This window comes from Peromyscus eremicus, chromosome 2 (genome assembly GCF_949786415.1).
Source record: "Peromyscus eremicus chromosome 2, PerEre_H2_v1, whole genome shotgun sequence".
In the NCBI taxonomy this organism is placed as follows: Eukaryota; Metazoa; Chordata; class Mammalia; order Rodentia; family Cricetidae; genus Peromyscus; species Peromyscus eremicus.
Window position 1 is genome coordinate 46,654,978 of NC_081417.1, and position 17,724 is coordinate 46,672,701.

General features: G+C 38.0%; 1 protein-coding gene across 2 annotated transcripts in view; it reads left to right on the forward strand.

The window, feature by feature from the left end:
• Nucleotides 1-424: 424 nt before the first annotated feature.
• Nucleotides 425-17,724, forward strand: part of Mms22l (MMS22 like, DNA repair protein) — a 124,980-nt gene continuing 107,680 nt past the window's right edge. The window contains exons 1-9 of one of the 2 annotated variants that reach the window (XM_059254061.1): nt 425-622; nt 784-1,071; nt 1,855-1,980; nt 4,262-4,311; nt 7,587-7,674; nt 7,771-7,951; nt 10,837-10,927; nt 13,136-13,266; nt 14,224-14,337. In XM_059254061.1, coding sequence (XP_059110044.1) covers nt 911-1,071; nt 1,855-1,980; nt 4,262-4,311; nt 7,587-7,674; nt 7,771-7,951; nt 10,837-10,927; nt 13,136-13,266; nt 14,224-14,337 — 942 coding nt within the window. In that variant the 5' untranslated portion in view covers nt 425-622; nt 784-910. The remainder of the gene's footprint in view (nt 623-783; nt 1,072-1,854; nt 1,981-4,261; nt 4,312-7,586; nt 7,675-7,770; nt 7,952-10,836; nt 10,928-13,135; nt 13,267-14,223; nt 14,338-17,724) is intronic. The other variant, XM_059254062.1, reaches the window with a different exon arrangement.

The window sequence follows — 17,724 nt, forward strand, 5'->3', positions numbered from 1 at the left end:
GAGAAAGCAACCTGACTTATTCAGTGTCTGGGAACACGGGATTCTCTTCTCCGTGTGCTCTCCTGTCCCAGGGCTTCGGAGGAGAAGGCATCCTCCATCCCAGGAAAGCCGGTGTGGGCCGCAGAGCAGGTAGAGGGTGGCCCGGCGGGCGGCCGAGACAGGTGCGGGCCTCCTGGGCGTCGCCCCCTCCTGGCCGGAAGCTGATCCCAGCTGTTCTCACACCCTCCTCACTCACTTCCGTCTAAATGGAGAACTACCTTAGCGTACAGCGGTCTCACCGAAGTCATAACGGTAGAGAGAAAGGGAAATTCAGCACTCCGCTATCTCTCCGGACCCACCAGCTCTCGCGAGATCTCGGGCAGTGCCACTGCTTTCAGTGAAGACCTCGCGAGAGGGCGGTGTCGGAGGCGGGGCATGCCGTGGCGGGAATTTCGCCTGCTTCCGGCTTGGTCCCGCAGGGTTCCGCGTTCTGGATCCCGGCCTGCGGGTCTCCGCGGTGGAAGCGCTCGCTGGGCCCGGGGTTCTTCCGGCACGGTCGCCCGCCCTGAACGCCGTGCTGAGGCGGAAGGAGGCGGCGGGGCCGGCCGCACCACCCCGGCCCGCGTTAGGAAGCCCGCCCGAGGTGCGTGAGGGCCTCCGAACCCACCCGTAGCCGGGAGGGAGCGAGGACGGCGTTGGAAGTCCCGGCGGCTCAGGTCTCGGGCCGGGGCGCAGGAAGACGCCCGGATGTGTGCGGACGTTTTGCCTTCTCAGGTTTTTCTGTTTTGGTTTTGTTTTTCCCAGGTGCTAAGGGGCCGTTCTGGGTTTCCGAGGTGGAGCTCCTTACCTTTCGGCTTGTTCCAGCTTCTCTCCGGAGCCCTAACGATAACTGCGTGGAACCACGATGCCATTTCAGGGCAGGATGTAAATCATGGATGGCTGTGCGGCCGTGGCGACGTTCCTGACCGACAGCTTAGAGCTGGAGCTGGGGGCAGAATGGTGCAAACCCCCTTGCTTTTCTTGTGCTTTTGACAACAGAGAAGGCAAATTTTTTTCTGGCGAGTCCTACCTTGCCAGTGGCGCCCTTAAGCGGTAGGTCAAAAACGAATTGAAGATCCCCACCAGCGTGATTTAGTTATCACTAAAGTGTAAACTTCGGTGTTCATCAAACATTGTTTGGTATATAGTACCTAGAAGGTGCCAGTCAGTGTTTGTGCCCTGGCTGGGTTTTGAGTATTCCGAGAACTTTCTTGGTGATTGATAATCTTTTAGGAGTGGGTAGCTGAATACCGACATTTAATTTACTTAGACTGCTTTCTGAGCAGCCTAGGCTTTTGGAATTGATACTTCCTTTTAAGGACAGTACCATCTTACACGTTTTCAGTAGTTTGTAAGTAGGACACAACTGGTTTTGTTGCTCTGGTTCTTTCCAGTCCAAGTATCTGTGCATACAGAGTCATAAACTTACCTCGGTTGAATAAATGTAATTAATTGATTACAGTAAAATTGCTGTTCTTGAATTATTTTGGTAATGTCTTTTGACGCAATTTTATTAATGAAGGAAATCATTTTTGCTGATTTTTATGATTATACTTTCTTAACAACCTTAAAGCACATTACATAACTTCACAATGTCATTCTTCAGGCATAATTCAGAATATTTGGTGATTTAAAAACCTCTTGTTCACAGATAAAATGCTATGACCTAAGACCACTGTCTGAATTGCCCAGAATCCTTTTAGGCTTTCCCTTTCGAGTCATGTTCTTTTCACCTGTTTTACACAATATAAGGTGTAAGATACCTAAGCATTTCCCGACTTATATATACTGTGTATAGTCTGGATTCAAATGATTAAGTCAGCATTTTCATTACAGGTTAATTTTAAATCTTGACCCATTACCAACTAATTTTGAAGAGGATACAGTAGAACTATTTGGCATCCAATGGGTTACTGAAACAGCATTAGCAAATTCATGTCGAGAGCTCTTTCATTTATTCAGGTACATGTATGTCTGTTTTTAACTCTTGAGTCTATATGCTTTCTAGTTTTACATTGCTGGGTTTTTCCCAATACTCATTACAAAAGCATTGGGAAATGCTCTTGTTTTGTTCATCTTACCATCATCAACATAATGGTTTTAAGGAGTTGTTTATATTGATTTTCAGAATCCTTATTTGTGTGTGTGTGTACACTGATAGGCCAGGCGTTATGGTTCATGCCTGCAGTTTCAGCACTAGTCAGGCTGAGCCCAGAGGATTGCTGTAAGTTCCAAGCCAACATAAGCTACACATTGACTACAGTTAAGACTTTGTCTTAAAAACAAAAACAGTGCATATGCAGTATATGTTATGTATAGAATATTATACACACGCACACAAATATTTATTCAATGCAAGTATAGCTCAGTGGTAGGATGCTTGCCTAACATTTACAGTAGCCTGGATTTAATCTCTAGCCCTCATAAAGAGACATCAGTGTATCTTTGATGTATTCTGTTTTTTTATTTTATTTTATTTTATTTTTTTAGTTAAAACAAAAATCATGTTTATGAGTGTTTCGCCTGTTTGTATGCATGTGTACATGTATGCCTGTGTCCACAGAGGTCATTAGAGGGCATTGGATCCCCCGTGGAATTGGATTATGTATGGCTGTGAGTCACCATAGGTACTGGGAACCAAATGTAGGTCCTCTCTGAGCAAAAAGTGCTCTTGACTCTAGAGCCATCTCTCCAGCTCTGTTATTTGATAGAACGAGCTGAGCGATTTTTCTATAATTCTGAGCATTATAGTGAATGGGTCTTTATACAACAGAATTTGAAGGCAAGTAGGAATGATGACATGGGATTACTATCAGGAATTAAAATGAGGCAACATATGGCTTTATATATTCACTTCTCATTTATGTAACTGTTTTAGTTTGCTTTTCTACTGCAAAGACCATGACCAGGAGCAACTTGGGGAGAAAAAGGTTTATTTAGCTTACAGGTTGCAGTCCATCATTAATGGAAGCTAAGTCAGGAGGCTGAATGAAGGATGAAGCAGAGACCACAAAAAATGCTGCTTTCTGACTTGTTCCCATGGCTTGCTCAGCCTGGTTTCTTTTTTCTTTTTCTTTTTTTTTAAGAAAAATTTTACCAGGCAATGGTGGCACATGCCTTTAATTTCAGCACTCGGGAGGCAGAGGCAGGCGGATCTCTGTGAGTTCGAAGCCATCCTGGGCTACAGAATGAGTTCCAGGAAAGGCTCCAAAGCTACACAGAGAAACCCTGTCTTGAAAAACAAAAACAAAAACAAAAACAAAAAAAAAAAAAAATTTATTCATTTTACATACCAAAGATCCCTCTCTTCTCCTGCCCCTCCAGCCTCTCCCTCCCAATCCACCTCCCATTCCCTCCTAGAAGAGGGTAAGTAAGGCTGGTTTCTTATACCACGTAGGACTACCTGTCCAGTGATGGCACCATCCCAAGTGAGCTGGGCCTCCGATATCATATCATCAATCAAGAAAATGCCCTAAAGACTTTCCTATTAAGTAATCTGGTAAAGGCAGTTTTTCAAACGAGGTTCTTCTCCGATAACTTGTATCAAGTTGACTAGGAACTAATCAGGGCAATAATTCTTTGTATTTTCTGAACCAATACATAGCTGTGTGATACAACTTAACCTAACACTTAACCTTAGAATGTTTGTTGTATCTTAAATTTCCTGAAGATAGAAATATCTCATTGTCACTGAAGGCTGTGATTTTGAAATAGTTCCTGAGATGTATCTTCTATAGGTACTTTGTAAGTTTAGACAGAGATGTATTTTATCTTTAAAAATTTACAATGTCTGAAGACAACTTTTTAAAAAGCTTTTATTGATTCTTGCAATCTGTTCCCACTTATCTCCCTGTCTCCTCCCATCTGCCCTCTGCCCTTGCAACCTGCCCCCCAAAACAAAACACAAATTTAAAAGAAAAACCAATCTTGTCGTGGAAGCATTTAATAAACATTCACAAAATGAATTATAAAATAATGAATCGCCGGGCGGTGGTGGCGCACGCCTTTAGTCCCAGCACTTGGGAGGCAGAGGCAGGCGGATCTCTGTGAGTTCGAGGCCAGCCTGGTCTCCAAAGCGAGTTCCAGGAAAGGCGCAAAACTACACAGAGAAACCCTGTCTCGGAAAACCAAAAAAAAAAAAAAAAATAATGAATCTACCCAGTAGTGTTAGAAACCCAATCCATGTAATTGCTATGTGCTTTACATTATGCTAAAATCTACTCTTTCACATTTTTTAAATCAGGCAACAGCTATTCAACTTGGAATCCTTAGTACAAGTCAGCTGTGATTTTGGTAAGTTTCATGTGTGCTAAATCACAAAAAATGATTTCCACTCTATTACACTGACTTCCATATGGGGCTCTGATATGAAACTGGGGTTTCATAAAAATGTGAAGTAAGTGTTTCAGAAGGTCATGGTATAGTACAGCGGCTTTCAGCCTTTGGCTTTCAACTCCTGTGGGGGGTCACATCAGATATCCTGATTATCAGATATTTACAATTCATAACAGTAGTATTATCATAACATGAGGAACTGTATTAAAGGGTCACAACATTAGGAAGGTTGAGAACACAGTGTATTTAGTATTCTGAAAGAGTATGATATTTAAATTTTGTTATAAGTAAGATTTATAGTATTTTTTCAATTATGTAGGATTTAAGGTAAATCTGACTTGAAAAAACTTAAACTTATCTGAGAGAATTATTTCTTTGGAGGCAAGGAGTGGGGTAGAAAACATAAATACAAGATAAAAAGTTACAGACCTCCTAGGTCATCTTTCCAGCTTTCTACTTTTATTTCCTTTTGGAACTTAGTGGATTGCTGATTTTGGTGGTGTACAGGTAGGTTGTGAAGGAAGTTGAAAGGCAATGTTTTTATGGAAGGCCATCTGTTCTTCCTTGCAATAATTTTGGTTCAGTATAGCATTTGAAGCCTTTGTGTTCACCTTAGGTTCTAAACTTAGCTAATTGTGTGTCTCTTATGTGACAATTCCTGTGTCATTGATTGAGTCCTTGTAAAGTTTAAATGCCTTTATGCATGTTGTGTTTATCAGTATCAGTAAATGCCTAGCAAATATGAGATCACCTAGAACGTGTTTTTAGTCAAGTAGGTTCATTAATTTCCCAAAGCATTGTGCTTGTTGATTTGGGTAAGATGTAAGGGTGACTAATTAAACTGGACTTAATAACACGAAGACAAAGGTGTCTGGTATTTGGTTGCGTAGTGCTTTTTTTTCTGTGTTCAGACATGATTATAAAGGTTTGACTTGTCATTTTACCATAACCACAGAGTCCTATCTTATTTTTGTATTTAATGAAAATTGTTTATTTTTTAGCATCATGGTCTAGCTGTTGTCCCTGTTGTTAACTGTCAGATTTGTCTTGTTTTCGTAGGATGTTAGCAGTAAATACAAATTATCATTGTTTCATTATCATCTCGTGAGACTGTTTCATGCCAGACATGCCCGCTACAGGGTGTTCTTGTTCTGTCCCTTAGGTTTGCTTTAATTTGAGGCAAAGTTGACCCATCTTAAATATATGAGGTATATGTATAATCACTGCTCATGACGTTGGTGACTGGTGACTTGTCCATGTTTTTTATTGATCTGTTTTTATTGCTTGTTTTTTTTTTTTTTTTTTTTTTTTTGTGGTTCCGTGATACATTTTTCTGTTTCTTTGAATATCTAGTAATGTTACATTGTGGTATATGTGGATTTTATATATTTGCTTCTAGGAATTTTCAGCATTCATCTTGCTTGTTATTTTTTGTTCTCGCTTGCTATTTAATGCTTGTATTCTATTAGGTCTTTCTCAGGTTTGTTTTCAATTTTGTGAGGGTGTCTATAAGCAGTTTCTAGTAGCCTAGGAGGAAACCTGGCAAACCTTTCTGATGTATGGTGATTTATTTCTCATTCCTGCTAATTAGGAACTTGAACTGTCCTAACTGGTATGCACTTTGTAGAGTTGTTTTCAATGTTCTTTAGTCTAAGGTGATGTTTCTTCTCAACACTGAGTAGATTAGCAGCACTAAGGAGACCTGGAAATCATCACTCTTTCTTATATTATTATTATATTATTTAATTGTTTAAAATCTCCTTAAGTAGGCTCTGTCTAGTTCTCCCTGCATAGAAACTACCACTGCATGGGAAGCTGTTATGATCATAAAGTAGGGTAGAATTTATTGTCATGATTCTAGTACCTGAAAACTTACTTTATGTTGTTTCTGGTTTTTAAAGTTTAAGATAGGAGATAGAGGACATCTGAACTCTTTAGTCCATCTTACCCAGATACAGAGGTTTTAGCAGTTTTTAGAGAATACTGTTTTCATGGGCTGAGAATTGTGAAAATGGGAATTTGTCTGTTTTGTGTTGCTGTGACAGAGTAGCTGAGACTTTTTAATTTATAAAGAGAAGAGGTTTATTTAAGTATAGTTCCAGAGACTGAGAAACTAGATCTGGCAGCTACATATTATAAAGGTACAACATGGGCCTCATAGGCACCTGCAAAAGAGACAGCACGAGTAGTAAAGTCTTGTTGCAGCAGACCACTAGTAAATAATGTGGTCTGTGATTTTGAGATGTCATTCATCCTTCTTAGTGACTGGTCAGTTCTTCAAGCCCTAACCAACTCTACCTCCAATTCCTAATACCACCACAGTGGAATTAAATTACAGTGTAAGTTTTGGAGGGACAGACCAAATAAATATATATATATATCAAGGATCAAAAAAATTTTATTTATTAGTGACATAAAGAGCAGTTTTAATATGTAGCTCTTAGTGTAATCTTACATTTATTTCCATTTGCAATTTTGCTAAAGTAGTAGCCATTTTGCTCATTTGAATTCAAACAAGTTTTATGTTAAATATGGAATAGAAATTTTTGCCTATAATTCTTATCCTGTTTTCTCTGCCTTTGTTTAGTTTTTGTCTCATGTATTATAACGATTATCAGTGTTTTGCATATAGCAGCAATGTATATAATGTTAAAGAAATTGAGTGAAAAAGGTGGGAGATGAGTTTAGGAGAAGTATTCAAAGGTTATTTGGGCCTTATAAACCATTATAAGGAGTTTTTATAGATAGATATAGATATATATAGTTGATGACCTTTATGCACTTTGACTTGAGAGCAACAAGAAATAATTCAAAGGGCTAGAGAAAGGGCCCTTAAGCATGAACTACTCTTGCAGAGGAACTGAGTTTCGTTTCCAACATTCACCCATGTCAGGCAGCTCACAACTACCTGTCACTCCAGCATTAGGGGCATCTGATGGTCTCCCTGGGCACCTACACATACCCATACACAGACACATAATTAAAAGAAAAATGAAATCTTGAAGAATTTGCATTTTAAGCAGATTTTGCAAATAGATTATAAGAAGGTAAAGCATATGTGAACTCCTATTGTGGGTTCTGTGTGATATGAGAGACTAGAGAAAGTGGTTTTCAAGTTATATTTGTTGTAAACTTAGTAAGACTTAATAGGTTAGATATTAAGACAACCCTGTAAAAGCATTTGGTTACTGACAGTTGTTAAAGCTATCACTGATAGTGTCTTTCCTTTTCAGGGAAGATAGCCACCTTACACTCCAAAGCAGAAGGTATTAGGCGGCAATGTGTAACATTTCTCCACTACATTAAAGTTTTCATCTTCAGGTAGGATAACAGATGAGTGTTTTTCTTACTGCACAGATATCTGTGGGTATATTCACACAAACTCTTGTATATTTATTCTATCTAATGCCTTTTTAGGTTCTTGAAAGTACAAGATGCTGAGAGCCACAATCTCCCTGTCCATCCCTATGAGGCCTTGGAAGCTCAGCTTCCTTCGATGTTGGTTGATGAACTTCGTGGATTACTTCTGTATATTGGACATCTAGCTGAACTTCCCAGTGTTACTCTAGGAACATTTGTAAATCAAAACCAGATTAAGGTTTGATTAGTTTGTTTTTTAAATTATCCAACATTTTTTTCCCCCAAGAAAAAGAGTATTATTCAAGAATAGGAATTGGTACAAGCATGGGATGAAATGAAACCCTTATCTCCTGTCTTGTTAATTATGTATTTTTTAATATATATAAATGTGTCTCACCTTAGTTTCTCCATTTATGCAACTTATTTAACTTACGATTGTGGGAAGAATTAAATGATTGGTTTGCCTAAAGTGCTTAAAACCTACCGTGAAACAATAGCTGTTCTCTATTTGGAAGTGTAAATGCTTAGAAATTTCAAATAAAAATGAACTTCTTTAACCTCTTTGAAATTTCTGTCATTCTCATCAATAAAGGTTTGGTCAAATGCCATGTCATTTATATGTTATAGTAAAATTTAAGAAAAGGCTTTTTTTTTTTTTAAATACTGTTATAGGAATCTGAGGCTGGCCTCAGTATGATCTTGGACTTTTGGTCCTTCTGCCTTTTTTCCAAGTGTTGGGATTACACACCCAGACTATCATGTCCAGTTCAGGGAGTGCTGGAAATTGTGATGTATGCTGACACAGCACACTACCAACTATACCCTTATCTGCAAAGAAAAATCATACGGAAAATCATCATATGGAATTATACACTTTTACATCATATCACAGCTAAATGGTAGAGTATTTATCACATGTACAGACAGTGCTGGGTTCAGTCCTGAAGACTTCAAAGGAAAATTTGGCATTTTGAAACCCACATTTATGTATTCCAATCTCTAAGACTTTGTTGGAATGTGATTGGTTGTTTTAACTATGCCTCTTTTTTTCTACTAGTGATAAACACTCTGAAGTTTGATTTTTTTTTTAATGTTATAATAGCACATTTTAGCTTATAGGTGAAAAACAAATTCTGTATATGAAAGCTAGAGCATAGGTAAATGACAAATTATAGTAATTTATGGGAATTTCAGAACTTTTAACCCCTTCTATTATATTTGGCTTTACTAATATCAATAAATTTTTAGTAACATGATACTTGTCAAAATTTATATTTCGGTGAACTTCAACAATAAAAAATTTTATCAGATCAATATGTAATAATAAGTTCTAAAATAGTCATAGGTTAATGTGTTATAGAAAGCAAGTCAATTATTGCTTTTTAAATTCTGTCACGATAAAGGTACATGGGTAGTTTTGGAGGGTAATTTCCATTCTGCTTTCTGTAAATTGGAGTGGTTGTATTTTATTTATTCATCAAATGCATAAGAAAATAAACATACATAACTTGTCTGTCAACAGAAAGAGGCCTTTGTGCACAAGGGTGTTTATCTGAGATTTTGTGGAAATTTTGATTTGGGTGACTTGAAACAATATTTTATCTGAAGTCTAGAAGACTAAACATTAAAATACAAAATATATACCAAAATACTACTCTGTAATAAAATATTCATTTAAAAACTTAAGATTTTATATATTTTTTTATATACAGTATATCAGTCTTACATATGAAAAGCATTATTTTAGCTACTATTTCCAGTTGAGCATCTATCGTAATAATTTACATTAGAGATGTTACTTATTAGATATTGTATATCTAATTGTGTGTGTGTTTATATATTTTTTTAATGTTATATTTGTGCTGTTAAAAATATTTTGATGTTTACATTTATGGCTATAATTTATCTCTTTTACTATATGTAGGGGGTGGATGCTAAAGAGGTACCTCAGAGGTTAAGAGCATGGGCTGCTCTTCCAGAATTCTAGGTTTGATTCCCAGCAACCACATGATGCTCACAGGCATCTGTAACTCCAGTTCTAGGGAATCTCATTGCACTGTTTTGGTCTCCACGTTCACTAGACGTGTGTATGGTGCATATACATACATGCAGACAATACACCCATATACATAATGATTAAAAAATATATAGGGAGATAAGAAATCTGATACTAGTTTCTGTAAATGGATGTGATGACTCTTTAATGGATTACATTTTCCTCATTGATTTGAAATGTCATGTTTATTTCTTCCCTGTTCCTGCTGCTTGTTATCTCTCCCTGTGCCACTGTGTTATTAGTCTAGTTTTTTTTTTTTTTTTTTTGAGACAGGGTTTCTCTATGTAGTTTTGCGCCTTTCCTGGAACTCTTTCTATAGCCCAGGCTGGCCTCGAACTCACAAAGATCCTCCTGCCTCTGCCTCCTGAGTGCTGGGATTAAAGGTGTGCGCCACCACTGCCAAGCTAGTCTAGTATTTTTGTGTTTGTATATCTGATAGAGAAAACCCTTCATCATTTTTTCTGTGTATTTCAGTGGAACTTGTTAATGTCACTATATTGTTTTACAGTGATACTCAGTGTTGAGTAGTGGAAACCAGTACCATCATAGAGCTAAAATTTTGACTTGAGTTTGGTAGAATTGAGTTTGAGTGCTCAGTCATGAATTGAAAGAGAAAATTCTTCATCTTTGTCAACTTCATTTCTTAATGAGGATGATCATATAGTTGGCATGCTAATCTGAAGTTCTCTTTTTTTATATTTTATGTTTCCTATGCACTCCCTGCATTAAAGAATATTTCTTAGCTAATTTCTAAAGCGAAAATTGTATCTTAGATTCCTTTATAGCCTTGTAGCTAAGTAGAATCAGTGGTTTGTTAAAAGGGGTGTGTACTGTCCCAGTCCATTTAGCTCTTTCATTAGTACATCTGTATTAAATCAGCAAATAAAAATGTATCCTTTCAAGGATCATCAGTGAAAGAATTCTCTAATCACGACAAAATTTTTCTGAGCCTTTAGATAGTTAATTGGTAGTTACTTGGTTCTATATTTGTGCATGGAGGAGTTTTGTGATGTAGTACAAATATCTAGTAAAGTATGAATTTTTACTACTAAAAATGTCATTCACAGCTCTTCCCACCATCATGGCATTTATTACATCTCTACTTGGATACCCATTGGCTGGTGCTGGAAATACTTCACATACTAGGTGAAAAATTGAGTAAGTTTATGGGTTTCTGTCTTAATTCTTTTAAAAAATTCTAATTTTCATTGCTTTTAAAAATGAAATTAGCCATCTGAGTATGCTGGCATATAGTCTATAAACCTAGCTCTTAGGAGGCTGAGGTGAGAGGATCCTAAGGTCAGCATGGATTGTAGATGAATTCTGGGTCAGCCTGAACTATGAAGAGAGACCCTCTTCAAAAGGAAATAAACAGTTGTAAGTACTTTTTTTAAAAAGTAGGTAGGAAATGTTTATCGCTCTATTTCACCCAGAGTGTTCATTGTTCATGCCCCCTCCCCCCCCAGATAAGTGGAAATAGCTTGGTCAGTTTATTTTTCAGTCTTTGATCTGTTGGTATACATATATTCATTTTTGTTTATAACTACAAATGGTATGGTTGTACTTTTCATTGTGGTTTTTCATTTAGCAGGGTGTGTGTGTGTGTGTATGTGTATGTGTGTGTGTGTGTGTGTGTGTCTGACATGTGTTTACATATGTCAACAGTCTGTTCACACTTGTAGCATCTATAGTGACCAGAGGTCGACATCAGAAATTTCTACCTTATTTTTTTTAGTCGAGGTCTCTCATTTTGGTTTTTCGAGACAGAGTTTCTCTGTGTAACAGCCCTAGCTGTCCTGGAATTCACTCTGTAGAGCAGGCTGGCCTTGAAGAGATTCACCTGCCTCTGCCTCTGTAGTGCTGGGATTAAAAGTTGGGGTAACCACTACCTGGCTGAGACAAGAGTCTCTTACTAACTGAAAATGGACTTGCCATTTTGGCTCATCTGACGGCCCAACAAGCCCTTAGGATCTTCCTTCCCTAGCACTGAATTAGAGGCCCTTGCTGCCATACCCAACTTTGGCCTGGGTGCTGGCAATCAAAATAGGGCTTTTGTAGTGATGCAGTAGCATTCTACCTGCTAAGATACCTCCCCAGCTCCCATTTAGCACCTTTTTAGATATCTGTTGGGGAAAGTACATATGGTTCAGTTTTTCTGAGGCTGTGTATTTAGCCATGTCTCTTTTTAACAATAGTTTCTGGATTTTTTTTTTACTATTATAAATAAATGTTTCCCATAAGACACATAAGCATATACCGTTAACCTGTCCATACAGTCTATAAAATATTTTCTTAGACATAGAATGGGATATTGAAGTTTTGATGTTAAGTTTAGATTATGTGCCTTTTCTTCAGACTCTTGCCAGTAACAAACTTATGTATTGCTGATACATGGAAAGCAATACTGAATGTGTCTTTTTCTTCAGGAGTTTTCTGGTTATCAGTTAACTTCCATATCTTTACATAATTTTAATTTTCTTTTACAAATTTTCTAACTTTTAGGGGTTTGTATATATGGCTAGTAATCTTATATTTCGAATGTTGTGTATTTATTTTTTGTTGTTGTGTTTTGTTTGGTCTTTTTTTGAGAGGGTCGGAGACAGTTTCACTCACTATTTAACCCTGCTGACCTAGACCTTAGTATGTTGACCAGGCTGTCCTGCTGTTCTGGTACTGAAAGAGGTTCATCTGCCTCTATCTTTGGAGTGTTGGCATTAAAGGCATGTACATAGACACATAGATAAACAAAAGTCATTCACAGATTTGTAATGACTATATTTCATATGTTTAGGACAATATTCAAGTGGACTCACTGATGTAGGTACAAGTTTTGGTTCTTCGGTTATTACCTTGCTTTGCTCTGTTTTATGCCACAAAATAATTACAAGTGGTGAGCATGCTAGCATCTGTTAAAAGACTAATGTTTTGCCGGGCGGTGGTGGCGCACGCCTTTAATCCCAGCACTTGGGAGGCAGAGCCAGGCGGATCTCTGTGAGTTCGAGGCCAGCCTGGGCTACCAAGTGAGTTCCAGGAAAAGGCGCAAAGCTACACAGAGAAACCCTGTCTCGAAAAAAAAAAAAAAAAAAAAAAAGACTAATGTTTTAACTGCTTTATTCTTAAGAGGTGTAGGTGAGGACTTTTATTTTAAAATGATAGAGCAGTAAACTTTTCAAAGATGGCCTCATACAAGAGAACTTAATTAAACAATATAGAATTGGAAAAGATTTCTTAGGTGGACCCATAAGCAGTTACCTGACTTATTTTAAATTGTGTTTTACTTTAGACAAATTTTAAGAGGTAAAATCATTTTCTTGTGAGAATTAATAAAATCTGAAGTTTTACAGCAGAATTTATTTTATTTTGCAGAACAAGTTGTTTATGGTCGTCAGTTTATCAGTCAGGCAGGTGACAATTTAACCAATGTCAGCCTATTTGAAGAACATTGTGAAAATCTTTTCTGTGACTTAATAAGCCTGGCACTCAACAGATATGACAAGGTAATGCTCTAAGAATTATTAATGTTTTAATGACAACAATCCTTTAATACATGTAGTTCAATATATAACGATTTGAAATGGTTTCCATGTTAAAGTTCCTTGCTTTGTATTTGGTTACTATTATCTGGGAGTTAAATGAGATGAGAATGTAAATGTTTACATTTGATAAGATATTTACAAATATATGTGCTTATATATATATGTTTGATATAAATGTTTATAATAGGCTAGAATTCATCTTACAAGTTAATTTTTAAAGTGGTACATTAAAATATAAAGTTAGGACATTTTAATGAGGTAACATGTTTTGATAAGCATATACATTATATAATGCTTAAATCAGGTTAAATATTTATCAAATCTGTCAGTATGGTAAAAACATTGAGAATAATTTGTTCTATATATACTTACTCTGTACAGTTGTGTACTAGAACTCCTTATTCCTGCCTATCTATCGTTTGAAGCATGTTTATGTTTTCTTATAACATGCAAATTTATTTCTAAATTTCTGTCAGGAATCTCTCTATATGTATATATATATATATATTATATATGATTGTATATATGTATTAAAGGTGGAACTGACTGAGGTTCATTCAACCCTATACTCAAAACAGGTATTGTGTAAAGAATGTTATATTAGAAAATGCTTTTGCGCCAATATCTCTTTCACTTTATTTGCTGTTACATTGCTGTGCTTATTTTAGTAGTCCTCACAGAGCTTATTTCTAACAAAATCTTAAATGTGTACTGCTCAACCCATGCTTGAAAATTCTTTTTTTTTTTTTTTTTTTTTTTTTTAAGCTAAAAATAAGGGTTATCACGTACTTTGGTTGTAAAGGGAATTTTTTTAAAGAGTTAGTGAAATGACACTTTCTTAAGTTGAGAAAACATTTTAACTCTTTGTAGCAATTAGTTATGTAACATGTAAATAGCTGTGTTTTTTTTTTTTTGTAGGTTAGGCCTTCAGAAGCATTAATGATTAATCACTACTCATGCTCCTGTGTTAAAGAATTATGGGTTCTGCTTATTCATCTTCTAGACCACAGAAGTAAATGGTCTGTTGCAGAAGTAAGTTGGAAAATTGATATTTAGTTGTTGTAACAAGTTCATATATTGGATTTCTGTATGTAGGAGAATGACTACTCAAATCACACACAGTATTGTTTGCAAAGTAGTATATTCTGCTATATTAGCCTGTATCTTCCAATGAACATGCACCAATAGAATACATAAGGAAGTTTGTTATAAGAGATTGACTAATATGGTTATAGAAACTATCCTAGGATGTATAGATGGCAAACTGGAGACCTAGGAGAACTGACTACACACAAGTTATAGTCTGAGTCGAAAGGCCTGAAAGCAAATCTAGTCTCATTCCAAGTCTGAAGGGAGGGAAAAATGGCTGCATCAACTTGAAGAAGACTTTCTTTCTTGATCCACAGGGCGGGCAGCTTTTTACTTTTAATGACGTGTCTGAATTGGAGGGCCCCACCTACCCACATTAGGAGGGCATACTGCTTTACTCACCCTACTAGTTTATATGTTACTTCAGGAAATTTTAAATGTATATTTAAAATGTGTATCCAGTATAACATAACCTACCATCTGGTCAAGTTAACACATAAAATGAATATATATATATATATAGTGTGTGTGTGTGTGTGTAGTAGAATGAGGCTTCTTGAAGTAGTATGATTTCCCCAATACATTGTGAAATGAAATGAGCAAAGTGCAAAGGATTCTACTACACCACCTTTTATGTAGGAGAGCAGAGAAAAGGGTGTGTGTGCCTGTGTGTTGGTATATACAAAGAAATATTTAAATGACAAGAAGCCGTTGGCCTTGGTGAATTAAAACCACAAATTGCTGGGTGCTGATGTAGAAGTGTCACCAGCAGTGGGGCGGGAGACAGACAGATCCTCTGCAGCCTGCAGTTCTTTTCAGAGAACTCTCCTGAAGTGAAGTGGGAATTCCTGACTTCACCTCAGAAAAGTGTTTCAGGATGAGTCAATATGAAGCAGAGTTGGAGTTAAGGGTTGTTTTTTTTTTTATTTTAATTACAATTTAATCACTTCCTTCCTCCAGACCCTCTCATCTACTTCCTACCCCCTTGGGTCGTATTCAGAGTCACAGTCTCTTTTTCTTTATTTACATGTCCGTTTGTGTGTATTGGTGATTTTCTCTGGGGAAGGCTGTTTTCCCTCTGACCATTCCTTAGTTGCCTGTAATTCTTTCTGTAGTGTTGAAGCCTTCTGAGCTTTCCGCCTTCCACGTTAGCATGTCTCTTGGTGTCAGCCTTGTTCATTTTGTGTTTAGCAGCCATGTCGGTGACAACTCCGACACAGCAAGATTCCTGTTTCTCTGACTCTTATCATCACCATCATCCACTTTTGAAATGATCCCTGATCCTAGGTGCGTTAGTTTGTTGTATATGTTATCAGAGGGGACTGTGCTCTACCACTTTGCAGTTTGGTCAGTTGTGTTTTTTTGTTATGGTCTCCATTTGATGGAAGGATGAGTTTCTTTGAGGAGAGGTGAGAACTACATGTACCTATGGGTATAAGGACAGCTTTTAATAATAAAGTTGGGTATTATGCTGGTTTAGTAAAGTGGCAGTTGTAGTTTCTTCTTAAGATTCATGACTACACTAGCCCAGGGAAGTTGGCTAGGTTTACAGTACCAGATGTGATTTCCTTCTTGAGTGGGTCTTATAAGTCCAATTAGAGAGCTGTTGGTTACTGCCAAGGTATGTTTGCCACTACACTTTTATGGTTATCATCACCTGTAAGACGAATTACTAAACAGAGTTATTAATAAAAAACCCAGAGCCAGATATTGGGGTGAAAAACTGAGAGATCAGAGGAATAGGACAAGCCACAGCCAACCTCACCTCACCAACTCCTCAGCTTCTGAAAAGAGACCTACTTCCTGTATACCCATGCCTATATGCCTTTCTGTTCTGCCATCTGCTTCCTCTCTCTACCCAGCTACTCTGCCATGCCCACTTCCTATCTGTCTGTACAGACCTCCAGACCTCTATGGTTAACTAGTGCTGGGATTAAAGGCGTGTGCCACCATGCCTGGCTCTATTCCCAGTGTGGCCTTGAACTCACAGAGATCTGGATAGATCTCTGCCTCCTGAATGGCGTGTACTGCCACTGCCTGACTTTTATGTTTAATATAGTGGCTGGCTTTTTCCTCTGATCTTCAGATAAGCTTTATTGGGGTGCACAAGCAAAATATCACCACAATCACCTGTTGGTTGTTGTAGTTGATAGCTGTCATAGCTGGTGGAACTGTTGGTTGCTTCCCTCTGTTGGAAACTTGCATGGAACCTTCTGGTACCATGAAAGCTAGTCCTCAGGGAGGAGGCTCCCAGATCAGATGGAACTTGGGTCATCTGGCTCCTGTGTCTCAAGTTCATGGTGTCTTCAGTAGGGATGTACCTTCCCTCTTGCTACCTAGGGCAGTAACAAAAGCCTAAATATTCTAGGAGTCATGGGCAACCCTGACCAACAACTCAAACGAGGGCTTTTCATGCCTAGTGTTGGGTTTTTTGTTGGTTTTGTCAGATACTGTATAATCAAGATTCTCTAGAGTTACAGAACTGATAAGCCGAATCTCTGTATTAGAGTGGGATGGATTTATTAGAGTGGCTTACAGGTTATGGTCCAACTATTCTGTGTGTGATAGGGACAGAGGAGGTTAGGAGAGAAATGAGGATGTGTGGGTTGGGTTGAATCTAGAGGTGGCTATGGCTTAGGTGAGTGTAGTCAAATGGACATAGGAGACTAGGATGGTTTTCAGGAACCAGTCCTGGTCCAGGCCTGGAGTTTGGGGGTGTAAATCTGGACATTACAGTGAGTGGGAGGAAGGCGAAATCAGGTAGACTTAACCTGGCTAGACCTTGGAGAATGGTGTGTAGGATTCTGGCTCAGTGGAGAGGTTGGAATGTGACATTGAAGGGGCCTGGGTACAAGGATGCACTCAGGGTAGATCTTGGTGGAAGACTTGGGGAGGTTATGGTGCAGGCAGGGTGGCTAGATTACAGTGGGTCACTGAATGTAGAACCCAAGATCTGGGACATTGTGGAGAGGAAGGATTAGGTGTATTCACTGGGTTAACTCCTGGAGAAGGATGTGCAGGATATATTAAGAGGTGTCTAGTAGTTTGTTTTGTTTTGCTCTAAGCATAAATGTTAGAGAGGCACTTAGGAAAAGTATAGGTCTTAATAAAAATCCTGGAGCCATATATTGGGGTAATGCTGAAAGATCAGAAAGACAAAGGAACAAGCCATAGCCACCATCTCTTACCTCACCAACTACTCGGCCTGAAAAGGCTTTCTAGCCAAAGGGAGTTCCTCAGCAAAAAAGCCTTCTTCTTTTTTTTTTTTTTTTTCTACTCACTCTACATAACCCCCGCAGATCCCACCTCCTCCCTCCTCCCGTCTCCCAG